The sequence below is a fragment of the Eublepharis macularius genome, chromosome 14 (assembly GCF_028583425.1).
Source record: "Eublepharis macularius isolate TG4126 chromosome 14, MPM_Emac_v1.0, whole genome shotgun sequence".
NCBI classification, from domain to species: domain Eukaryota; kingdom Metazoa; phylum Chordata; class Lepidosauria; order Squamata; family Eublepharidae; genus Eublepharis; species Eublepharis macularius.
This window is the reverse complement of record NC_072803.1, coordinates 36,219,126-36,232,208: the sequence shown is the minus strand read 5'-3', so window position 1 is coordinate 36,232,208 and position 13,083 is coordinate 36,219,126. Positions and strand designations below refer to the sequence as shown.

Sequence of the window (13,083 nt, the reverse complement as noted above, 5' to 3'; positions counted from 1 at the left end):
AATCCAGGGCACACTCTGAAAGCAGCACTCTCCTGCAACTGGGAATGACACGTACCCTTTACAAATGCAGAGTAGGAGAAAGGCCAAAAAACTACTCAACCTCCTGGGAGGAAGGGATGGGTCTGTAGCACAGTCAGGAGGAGGTCCAGGGGGTGAAATAGACTGCTGTGCAATTGGGCAAGATGCAGTTAAATGGTTTGTTGACCAAAAGTGGCAGATGAAAGGGAAGGATTTTTTTTCTGGGAAAAGAGGTGGTGGAACTCTCAAGAGGGAAATGAGGGGAATGGATCTCTGTCTGGAGACCAGGGCAGGGGAGCCGGGGGGTGGGGGAGAGACACCAGACATGTGAGCCAGGGCCTTTTTGGTTCTGGCTCCGACCTGGTGGAACTCTCTGTCTGAGGAAACTAGGGCCCGGCAGGATTTGTTATCTTTTCACCGGGCCTGCAAGACGGAGATGTTCTGCCAGGCATTTGGTGGGGGCTAGGCTGTCCTCTCGCCAGCCATACCACTGAAGACCTTCCACCACCCATGCAGGAAAATGCTGTATTTTAATATTTTATACCCGCCAATTTTAATTGTTTTGATATAATGTTTTAATGTTTTTATAATGTTTTTACTGTTTTAAACTGCTGTTAAACCACCCTGAGTCCGTCTGACGGGGAGGGTGGTCTAGAAATGTAATTAAGTAAATTAAAAAAAATATATTTTCAAGAAGTGCCAGAACTCGGTTCCACTGAGTTCCCGCTGAAAAAAAGCCCTGGAAGCCACTCCTAGAAATTTTAATTTGTTTTCATATACAACAATGAAAATCTTAATGTATTTTATTTTGCTTTTTTTTATTTTGGGGAACTGTACAGTGCGATCCTAAGCAGACTTACACCTTTCTAAGCCCGTTGACTTCAACTGACTTAAAAAGGTGTAACTTGCAGTTTGGGGAGTGTAGACTGCTCTGGTGATTGTGAGTAGACAAGTTAGAAATCTGAGAGTAAATCTGTTTTGGAAATCTACTCAGAAATATGCAATTTATTCACTTCCCGATGTTTTTCATTGTTCTATTAAAATCTGACTTACAACTCAAATTGTTAGATATTTACTAATTTACTAATTAGATCTGATATCAGCTCCAGTGAGGTGAGGGAAGGATATTATAGAGGGCATTTTGGATGCTGTTATAGCTGAAAAGTGGTCTTTTTCCTCTTTTTTTTTTTTGTATAGATGACATGGTCAAAAGTAGAGGGGTCGTGGGGGCTCATTGTTTCCCTTTAGAAAGCTCCCTACTCTCTCACCGTCCTCTCCAGTTAAAGGATTTGAGTCAGTTGTTCACTTTAGAAAGTCATTGCCAGCGAGAGTATACAGTAATGAGCCTCAACAGTCTAATGGCCTAACTCTATAAAACAACTTTGTACATTTTATGTTTCAATAGTTCTTTAATAGGCACTGATGGTGAGATTGTGCTGATGCCTGTAGCTGCTACTAACTGGGTACACCCTACCTGCTAGGATGGGAGTGGATAGAAACATTTTTCTGTTTGAATGTAGTCAGCAAGAAGTTGTCTCACAGCACACTAGTGAGAAGTAATGTCTGGGAGATGCCATAGATTGCTTAACTTGCTTACAAATGATCTAGGGTTGCCAAATCCAGCTTGGAAAATTCCTGGAGATTTGGGAGTGGATCCTGGGGCAGGTGGGGTTTGGCGGTGACCTATGTGGAGTATAATGCCATAGAGACCACCCTCCAAAGCAGCAATTTTTTTCCAGGGGAATTGATCTCTGTAGTCTGGAGATCAGCTGTAATTCTGGGAGATCTCCAGGACCCACCTGGAGGCTGCCATTCTAAAAACGTCCCAGGTTCAATTGTTGGCATCTCTAGCTAAAAAGGATTCTGATAAGATTCATTTTATTTATTTATTTACTTTATATATAACCTGCCTTTCTGCCAGTAGGGACCCAAAGTAGCTTACATTGTTTTCTTCTCCTCCATTTTATCCTCAACCTCATCATAACAACCCTGTGTAGTACATTAGGCTGGCAGGGCATGACTGGCCCAAGGTCACTCAGTGAGCTTCCCAGGCAGAGTGGGGATTTGAACCTGGGTCTCCCCAGTTCCTAGTCCAACAGCATCGGGCTGATACCTTAGAAAGCCACTGCCAGTCTGAATAGATGATGCCAAGCTAGATGTACCAGTTTCCTGACACAGTATAATGCAGCATTATAGATGCTGAATTTGGAGGCTGTTTACTGTTGAAGGCAGTGACATTGCTTCACAGGTTGACATTGCCTGTTTATTTGTTTTCCTTGCTCTCCTCTGCTCAATGATCATATTCATAAATAAACAGTTTATTTCAAAAGGTTCCTAAAATGTTCCGGACTCTTTCCTTAAAATGAAACTCATTCTATCAAAGATTTAACAATTTTTACAGCTTGAGGGGCATGAAAAAATTATATTCCAACCTTAGAAACAAAGAAAATATGTGGCAACATCTGGTGAGAAAATAGGCACCAATTTAGCGAAAGTGAAATGCCCTTTACAGTTAACTGAGCTACAGGGAGAACCTCCTATCTGTGAGCAATACAGCTAGGGTAATTGCAGGTGGTAGCTGTATTAATCTGCAGTAGATGATCAAGATTTAAAGACCAACCAGACCAAAGATGGAGTAATATTTCTGTAATTCAACCATGTGAGCAGGGGCTAGTCTTGTAGGTCTCTGCCCAGTTCTCAATGGGGTGCTATCCACATTTGGAACTCAAACATGTGGCCACGCCCACATGGGTCACTTAGTAGTTGCCATGCTGTAATGAGTAAATCCAATTGAAACAATTATGTGTCTCACTGCATGTAATCTCAGCTCACTTCTATTAGACCAGGCTCTCTGTATCCAGTTAGGCATCTCCTGTGTCCCCAAGAGGTCTCAAATTTCCCTCTCTTTGAGCTTTTCTTTCAACATGTGGACTCTTACAAGGCATTTATTCTACTGTATGTACTTTTACAATGCTCGACATGGAAAATACAGGGCTGCCTATTCACAGCCAAGCTGGCGGGATTGGTAGATTCCCTTCTGTTGCCCGGTGCAAACAAAATATAAATTGTCTGTGATTACTTAGTCTGCCTTCTGTAATGCTGTTTGCTTATTCCTTCTTTCCAGCATCTTTGTTTATACACTTCTTGCAACAGGCTGCTTCTGTTTGCTTATGGGTTTGTTTATGTGGTATTATTTTGAATAATTAAAAAATGTTCAATGTACTACAGTGAGAGAACAGCTAGCCAAATTGTTGTTGTTGTTGTGGATGATGATGATGATAAGTCACTGGGAAAAAAGCCGTGGAGAAGAACATCATCCCATGTAAAGAAGATGCCCAGTAGAGCATAACAGAAATGCCCCATGGATTAAAGGCATTAGTAAAGAATTTAAAGGGAAACAGATGAATGCTGTGGTAATAACTGAAATGGTTGCCAGGCAAGCGAAGAATATGAATAACTGGAGTGCACCTGGGCCAGATGAATTGCATGGATTTGGGCTAAAGCATTTAACAAGTTTTCATCAATGCATGGCAATGCAATTCAATGAAATGCTTCAAAATTCTACCAGTGAAGAATGGCTTACAAAAGGCCACTCATTTCTGATTGTGAAGGATGAAGGAAAAGGCAATGAGCCTGGCAATTACAGCCCAATCACATCCCTTCCAACAACATTCAAACTTTTCACAAGGATATTTGCAGCATATTAGCAACATAAAACAATATGTATGTACCCTGTTGAACAGAAAGGCAATTTTAAAAAGTCAAGAGGTACTAAAGATCAACTGCTAATTGGCAAAAAGGCACTGAAAAATTCAAGAAGAAAGATGAATTTGAATGTGGCATGGATTGACTACAAAAACGCATTTGATTCATTGCCACATAATTGGATTAATACCTACCTGGAAATTTTTGGAATTAGTGAAAACATCAAGCTGTTTCTTAAGGAAAATATGCGAAAATGGGAAACCATGTTAATGGCCTATGGTGAAGAAATTGGGGAAGATTGTATCAAAAGAGGTATATTTCAAGGGGACTCCTTGTCACCTTTATTATTCAACATCTCATTAATCCCCTTGACAATGGTCCTAGAGAAAATGAAAATGGGTCATTTATTTATTTATGTCATTTATATTCCGCCTCTCTCACTGAGACTCAAGGTGGATTACATAGTGTGCGATCAGCACAATCAGTGGCAAGGACAAGGGCAAACATTTCCATACAGTGTCAATAACATTTCCATAAACAATGGCACAAATGCAAGCCTTCCTGCTTGCATTTGAACGATGCAGCACAGAGGCTCAAATTACTGAAATTTGTTTGTTGTCAGTTTAAACAGTAATATTTCATTCATTTTTTTGATATAAAAACAAAGATATTGTTTCTTCCTCCCCTATCTGCATGTTTTCTCTATACAAGGGATTCTCTTGCTACTGGCCCATCTTCTCACGTGCCTGAATGAGGGCAATATTCATGCATTTTGAGCATAAGGCACAGACTGGTTTGTGCTGCATGTTTCTAGATTTCTTGCAAGAAATAAAATAATTCTGTTTATCATCGTGGGGAGGGGTTAATGTTTTTGTGTCTCCTTTTCTATGGATAGAGTGTGTGCATGTTAATTTCACACATGACTGACAGAACCTCTGAAAAAAGGCAAATCTCTTGGACTAGAAGGAGGAATCTGTTCATGAAGTTCCTTAATTTGTGTTTTGCAAAAAAAGATAAAGCAAGCAGCCCAACCTCAAATGCTTCTGTATAAAAGGGAGGGTCAAAATTTGCCATGGATAACATGTTCAGCTAGAGTTGACTTGAAGGCCTAACTTGATATCCTGTTCTTGAAAAAGCCCCAAGTCCTGTCAAACAAACATGGACTGGGAGTTCCCAATTGAAACTTGATTTTCAGACATGTGAAAATGATTTGGATCAGGACTGTGAGAAGAGGGTCTTAAACCTTATACCACATCCCATTTTTCTAGGATTGTCAGCCTCCAGGTGGTGGCTAGGGATTTCCCGGTATTACAGCTGATCTCCAGGCCACAGAGATCAGTTCCCCTGGAGAAAATAGCTGCTTTGGAGGGTGGATTCTATGGAATTATACCCTGCTGAAGTCCCTCCTCTCCTCAAACCCCTCCCTTTCCAGGCTCCATCCTGAAAAGCTCACAGAATTTCCCAACCTGGAGTCAGCAACCATACATTTTCCCCAAATGAAATGGCCCCCAGGGAACTACTCTTTGCCCTCCTGGGGAAACTTACATATAAGCCTTTGGTACATTCAAAGCCTATCAGTACATAGAATTTTCCTCAAGAGAGCAAATAGCATCTTCCTGGATGTGTTTCAGGTTAGGAAAATGGTGCAGGGTGGAAGGCTTAAGACCCTTCTTCCAACATAATACCATCCTGATCTGCATCTGCTATCATTTGTCTGAGAATCTAAGTCTCAACTGGTAATATGCTTACTTGATAGGACATGGGCCATACCTGGAAATAATGAATCATACAGAGATATGAGTGCTCATAAAAGCTTTCCCCAAAAGATGGAGATTGCAGGTACGGCCATTTGGTAGTTGCTTTCCTTTCTGTCTCGCCAACAGGGAGTTCAGCTGGCTGTGGAGCAGTTTGCAGTTCCTAAAGAACAAATTCTCAGAGATCTAAACAGTGAGTTCCTTTCTTTGTGTGTGTTCGTTTATTTCTGCCAGTTCACATTACCTTTGTAGGTGTATGCTGCAGAGATTTCAGGTGTAATTGAACAATATAAAGGAGGGTAAATGCTTGTATCATGCTTTGTTCAAATACCACCAGAAATTCAGGATTGGCTGCTCCTCCTGTTGAGAGAACATCCAGGCTCATTTCTGCTGCTTGCTCGAGAAACAGGTGTCTTGGGAAATCTTCCTGACTCATCTTTTCATTCAATCGACACAATAGCTTCTCACATAATCTGTGTCAAAAAAAGTCAATTGAAATTCTCTCTGATAGGGTCAGTATCTAGGGGCACCTGAGCCAAATCCAGCCTCCTGAAATATGCCGCTTTCTCTTCCTGTATCTTTGGTTACAACTAGGGATGTGCGTTTCGGCATTCAGAATGCCGAAAGAATGCCGAAACAAAAGTGTTTCGGCTTCTTTCGGGGAATGCCGAAACGTTTCGGGGAATGCCGAAACGTTTCGGGTAGCCGAAAGAAAAAAGCCGAAACGTTTCGGGATTCTTTCGGCTTTCTTTCAGCTTTTCAATGGGAAAATGCCTCCGTCTTCCCGGACGTCTGGGGGAGGCATTTTCCCACCGAATAAGCCCAAAATTGGTGGGGACCTTCCTCTAACCCTTCTCTAACAACCACCCAAGTTTCAGACAGATTGGACTTTGGGGGGCCATGTTATGTCAGCTGGAATGTTGGCAGCACTATCCACTTGGTGCTGAAAGGGCCTGTATATTCCGCTATGAATGCCATGAAGAGTAGAGTGCAAGGTAAGGTGAAGATGTATCATCTGCTATTAAAGATTTATATTCTTACCGCCCAAAAGGGACACATAACCGTCTGTAATTATACCTTGCATGCAAAATGCCCCCCAGCCCTCAGGGGCCCTTCTCCCACCCTTCCCCCCACCCCCCACCCAGGCTCAGACTGCTCCCACTTGGGGGGGCCATTTCATGGCCTCCCCAAGTAGGTGCTCTTTTCTCTACCACTGACAGCTGGGGAAGGCTTGTCTTGCCAGGGGTGGCATTTTGCATGCAAAATGCCCCCCAGCCCTCTGGGGCCCTTCTCCCACCCTTCCTCCCACCCCCCACCAAGGCTCAGACTGCTCCCACTTGGGGGGGGCATTTCATGGCCTCCCCAAGTAGGTCCTCTCTGCCCCTAAAGTCCACCCCTTACAGCCCCACACAAACCCAATTCCCCCCAGCTGCCACACACAGACCCAAATCCCCACATTAGCCCCTCACAGACCCAAATCCACCCCCACCTGCCCCACACCCATAACCCCAGGAACAGGCTGGCAAAGGCCAGCCCTCTCCCTTTGTTCCCTATGCTGGGAACTTCTAAACTCTCTTTCCCTGGGCAATTCTGCACAGCCCAGGGGTGCCACAATGGTGGGCACACTTCTGAGTGCCAGCTGGTCCCTGTGAAAGAGCACCTGAACCACAGACACCCTCCCTCAAATTCCCCCACCACCTACAGAGATGGCTGGCCAGCCAGCCCCATTGTTCCCTATGATGGGAACCAACTGCACAACAAAGAATAAAACAAGAACAACACAAAATAAAGTTTTAAATTTTTTTTCTCCCTTCCAAAGTACAAGCAGGCAAAGCATTATGACACATTACACCAGCAGTCCCCCACACAGAAAAATAACACAACTCACTTAACATCAGAGAATCACAAAGCATGATTCCTGTCAAAAACACTTTATTTCTTGAACAGCTTTAGGTTACACAGCAGGGGGGAACACAAAAGGGCATGGCAGCACTATCTTACACAAAAATAACACAACTCACTTAACATCAGAGAATCACAAAGCACAATTCCTGTCCAAAAACACTTTATTTCTTGAACAGCTTTAGGTTACACAGCAGGGGGGAACACCAAAGGGCATGGCAGCACTATCTTACACAAAAATAACACAACTCACTTAACATCAGAGAATCACAAAAGCACAATTCCTGTCAAAAACACTTTATTTCTTGAACAGCTTTAGGTTACACAGTAGGAGGGCACAACAGGGCATGATAGCAATGTACTACAAAAAATAATACAACCCACTTCACCGTTTTTGACAGCAATTGTGTTTGTGTGATTCTCTGATGTGAAGTGAGTTGTGTTATTTTTGTGTAGTACACTGCTTTCCTGCTCTGTTGTGCCTTCCTACTGTGTAACCTAATGCAGTTACAGAAATAAAGTGCTTTTGATAGCAATTTTTTGGGGTGATTCTTTAATGTGAAGTGAGTTGTGTTATTTTTGTGTAAGATACTGCTTCCATGTCCTTTGGTGTCCCCCCCCTGCTGTGTAACCTAAAGCTTTTCAAGAAATAAAGTGTTTTTGACAGGAATTGTGCTTTTGTGATTCTCTGATGTTAAGTGAGTTGTGTTATTTTTGTGTAAGATAGTGCTGCCATGCCCTTTGGTGTTCCCCCCTGCTGTGTAACCTAAAGCTGTTCAAAAAATAAAGTGTTTTTGACAGGAATCGTGCTTTGTGATTCTCTGATGTTAAGTGAGTTGTGTTATTTTTCTGTGTGGGGGACTGCTGGTGTAATGTGTCATAATGCTTTGCCTACTTGTACTTTGGAAGGGAGAAAATAATTTTTTAAAAACTTTATTTTGTGTTGTTCTTGTTTTATTCTTTGTTGTGCAGTTGGTTCCCATCATAGGGAACAATGGGGCTGGCTGGCCAGCCATCTCTGTAGGTGGTGGGGGAATTTGAGGGAGGGTGTCTGTGGTTCAGGTGCTCTTTCACAGGGACCAGCTGGCACTCAGAAGTGTGCCCACCATTGTGGCACCCCTGGGCTGTGCAGAATTGCCCAGGGAAAGAGAGTTTAGAAGTTCCCAGCATAGGGAACAAAGGGAGAGGGCTGGCCTTTGCCAGCCTGTTCCTGGGGTTATGGGTGTGGGGCAGGTGGGGGTGGATTTGGGTCTGTGAGGGGCTAATGTGGGGATTTGGGTCTGTGTGTGGCAGCTGGGGGGAATTGGGTTTGTGTGGGGCTGTAAGGGGTGGACTTTAGGGGCTGAGAGGACCTACTTGGGGAGGCCATGAAATGCCCCCCCCAAGTGGGAGCAGTCTGAGCCTTGGTGGGGGGTGGGAGGAAGGGTGGGAGAAGGGCCCCAGAGGGCTGGGGGGCATTTTGCATGCAAAATGCCACCCCTGGCAAGCCAAGCCTCCCCCAGCTGTCAGTGGTAGAGATGAGAGCAGAGCACCTACTTGGGGAGGCCATGAAATGCCCCCCCAAGTGGGAGCAGGCTGAGCCTTGGTGGGGGGTGGGGGGAAGGGTGGGAGAAGGGCCCCAGAGGGTTGGGGGGCATTTTGCATGCAAAATGCCACCCCTGGCAACACAAGCCTCCCCCAGCTGTCAGTGGTAGAGATTAGAGCACCTACTTGGGGAGGCCATGAAATGGCCCCCCCAAGTGGGAGCAGGCTGAGCCTTGGTGGGGGGTGGGAGGAGGGGTGGGAGAAGGACCCCTGAGGGTAAGGGGGCATTTTGCATGCAAAATGCCACCCCTGGCAAAGGAAGCCTGCCTCTTCATTTTTTCCCCATAGGAAATAATGAAGAAAGATGAGCAGCAGCATGCTAACAATATGCTGCTCCTTCGCTTTCTTATGGGAGGATGGGGGGACCTGCTTTGGGGGGCCATAACATGGCCCCCCAAAGTCCAATCTGTCTGAAACTTGGGTGGTTGTTAGAGAAGGGTTAGAGGAAGGTCCCCACCAATTTTGGGCTTATTTGGTGGGAAAATGCCTCCTCCAGGCGTCCTGGAAGACGGAGGCATTTTCCCATAGAAAAAAGCCGAAAGAATGCCGAAATAATGCCGAAAGAATCCCGAAAGCCGAAAGCCGAAAGAGATTCTTGTTTCGGCTTTCGGCTTTAACGATAGAGAATCTTCTTTCGGCTTTCTACTTTCGGCTATAGCCGAAAATTTTTGGCTTGCACACCCCTAGTTACAACTAGACATAGGCATGAACAGCATTACGAACGGAAAAAACCCACGAACAGCCCATTTGTCTGTTTGCGAACAAGCCGTTCGTGAGGCTCCGTGGCAGGAAAGGGCCCTTTAAACTATCAGCTGGCAGGTGGCAGGGGGAATTCCCTGCCACCTGCCAATTTAAAGGGATCTTTAAGGGGCCACGAACAACAAACAACAAACATATTTGTGAACAGGGTCATGTTCATTACTGTTCGTTGTTCGTTGTTCATGGATGGCAACAAACAACGAACAGCTTGTTCTGGTTTTTTTCCGTTCGTGCTCATGTCTAGTTACAACCCAGAGTGAAAAGAGGCACGATATCTATAGCAAAAAGCCTAATCTAGTGTTACCAATTCTAGGTTGGAAAATTCCTGGATTTGGGGGTAGAGCCTGAGGAGGGGAGGTACTTCAGGAGGGTATAGTGCCATAGAGTCCATCCTCCAAAGCATCCATTTTCCCCAGGGGAACTGATCTCAGTAGTCTGGTGATCACCTGTTATTTAGGGAGATCTCCAGGCCCCACCTAGAAGCTGGCAACCCTATCTAACAGATCATAGGGAAGCAGGAGCATGCACTCCTCGTCTTTTCAAAGTCACAGGAAACGCTGCTAACCAGGGCTCCAGGGTTACTGTTGCTCCCTGAGTGAGGAAAGGAGTCCATGACTTGGCTATTTGCACTGAAACTGATTTCAGCTTTGGCCGTGCCAGTTCTTTCTTTAAGCCGTCTTTGGGAGAGGGCGAAGGAGCCATGCAGAATGCTGAAACTATTGCGCTGGAGGTCAGCATGTCCCAAGCAGTCCCCTCTGGTTTATGAGTTATAGCAGGCATTACCCCAAACAGTTTACAGTCTATCTGCAGAATATTAAGGACAGTAACTCTACTTTAAAAGTTTTCATGGTGCTCAGTTCTGATGTTGCCAGATTCTGTGTTCGTAAAGTGCAGTCACAGTGGTAAGCAGAACCTGCCCAGCCCTGCTGTAGCACATGCTTTGCATGGTCTATGGATTATCTTCTGGGATCATCCAGGCTTACCTGGTATGTATTGTTTCTGTGCTTTTCAGATGTCAGCTGGAATGTTGGCAGCACTATCCACTTGGTGCTGAAAGGGCCTGTATATTCCGCTATGAATGCCATGAAGAGTAGAGTGCAAGGTAAGGTGAAGATGTATCATCTGCTATTAAAGATTTATATTCTTACCGCCCAAAAGGGACACATAACCATCTGTAATTATACCTTGCAAGTCTGACATGCATGTAGCCCAATGCTGGGCAGGTTTATGCCATCCTGCTCAATGCTGCTTATTTCTAAGTAAGTGTTTATAGGCTCGCAAGCCTTGCAGTATAATCCTCTGCTCAGTATAAACCTATGCAGAGTTGTTCTAGTCTAACCCAGTGATTTCACCGTAGCTTTACTAAGTGCACTGTAGCTTTAATTGCCATATAATTAATGTAATGGTCTGAACTCACCTTTTTCACAGAGCACATATGCTCATAGGAACCCTCAGAGCAGGAATGCGTGTTTCAGATAACATCTTTTGTGGAGGCATAATTGGCCTTTGCTAGAAGCTGGGCTTTTTCAGTAGCTGCCCCTGAGCCTAGGAACTGCTTCCCTTGAACAATTTGTTCAGAGACATCCTTGCTGATTCGTATTTGTTCCAGATGGCCTTTGATGGGTGAGGTTAAGTGATATCACTGGTTCTGCTGACCCTGGATTGTGTTGTGAACTTTTTGCTCTTTAATTCTCTGGCATTGATATGTGATCTTTGTATGTTTTCATTATTTTTAAAAACAATAATTTGCTCACTGTTTTGAAACAGTGCTGAAAGTTATAAATAAATCATTCAAGGCAGCAGCATCTATACCTCTGACTTCTGTCCCCCTGTCCTCCATGATTTTTTCCAATTGATTTTGGAAAGGTGTGAGGCTGCAAGTTGGTCTGCCAGGGTGTATTGCCTCGTTCTCAGAACATTCACATCGTAATTACATTCATATTTTGAAAACCGTGACCTTAAAAATTAATTCAGAAAGCAAGGAGCAATAGAGGGTGAGATTGCCAGTGTGGGGTCACTTGAGCATTGCACAGAATGCATTATACAGAAAAAAACTAGTGTGGGCTTCTCTTTTAAGACCTACAGAACTCGCTGCACCATTTACAGATACTCAAGAAGACTGTCCAGGGATTGACCCAGTACCAGGATGAGCTGGAATCCACACTGAAGTATCAGAAGCAAAACATCATTTCCCTTCTGGAGGATCCACGTTGCACCTACTGTGCTAGTGCTTTAAGCACAGCTCAGGGCTTGGAATTGGGTGCAGACTACCATAAAGTGAGTTCATCAAGGGGCTGGTGACAGTACACTGGAGACTGTAGCTTCAAACCCAAGCCTCCTAAGAAGGCTTACAGACAAGAGTCATTTCTCTCAGCTTAGATGCTGCTGGGAAGTGGTTCCCCCCCCCCCACTTCCTGACAACATCATGGTGCTTCCGTGCACCTCCTGAGTTTCCCCCATCTTACTCAAACCTGCTTTGCAGTGATGCTTTGGAAGACTGCAACAAAGCTTGGGTGCAGGTGCCTGCCTACATGGATGGGAATGTCTGGATCTTTCTGGTCCACCCACCATGGTGCCGTTTTCCTTGCCCCAGTCCCCCAGGAGAGCGATTTCCCCCTGCCACTGGAGGGAATGGTAGGGTTTGGCTTTTTTTAAAAAAAAATCAGCCATTGAATATTATTATAATGTTAAAAAGTTATAACAATACATCTTTGGGATTATTTAATTATACACAAAATTGCGGTCAATTTAGATACGCAACTAATAATAACTCAGTAGAAAAGTTCATGCAGACATGGTATTGTATATTAGAATATATGATGGAATATGAAGTTTTGTCAAGAACTCCTTTGTACCAAAAATGGTTATTATTTTGATTTGGCTAACAGATTGTTATATTGGTGTTAAATGATTGTTTTATACGTTATCTTCATGGGTAGGTAGTTCATAATAATTTAATTGATGTTTTAGATATTTATGATCTGAGAGGTAATTTTTAGCTTTATTAATCATAAGGATTAATGCCTGTATTATGTTTGTTTATTCGAATTTATTATATCCATATTTTACAGGATAAATAAAAATTATTTAAATTTTTTAAAAAATCTGTCAGATTCTCTGAATCCACAAATTTCATTTCAAGCTATAATGATAACTGTGCTTGTACATCAGTCTTCTAGAGAGATGAGTTGTGAACAAAGTCAATGTTATTATTTTCCCCACAACACAGTTAGGGATCAGAGAGGAGTGGCTTACTCAAGGCCACCTGCTGAGCTCATGGCAGTAGTGGGGTTCGGACCAGCAGAGTGCTGACTTGCAGTCCAACCACTTAACCACTATGCTATAATGTTATAGCACTACA

At 43.8% G+C, this 13,083-nt stretch overlaps 1 protein-coding gene across 1 annotated transcript in view; it reads left to right on the top strand.

The window, feature by feature from the left end:
• Window positions 1-13,083, top strand: part of PROM2 (prominin 2) — a 57,647-nt gene that overhangs the window by 13,911 nt on the left and 30,653 nt on the right. Inside the window, exons 5-7 of the mRNA XM_054998495.1 lie at window positions 5,607-5,670; window positions 10,735-10,824; window positions 11,800-11,999. Of these exons, the coding sequence (XP_054854470.1) occupies window positions 5,607-5,670; window positions 10,735-10,824; window positions 11,800-11,999 (354 nt within the window). The remainder of the gene's footprint in view (window positions 1-5,606; window positions 5,671-10,734; window positions 10,825-11,799; window positions 12,000-13,083) is intronic.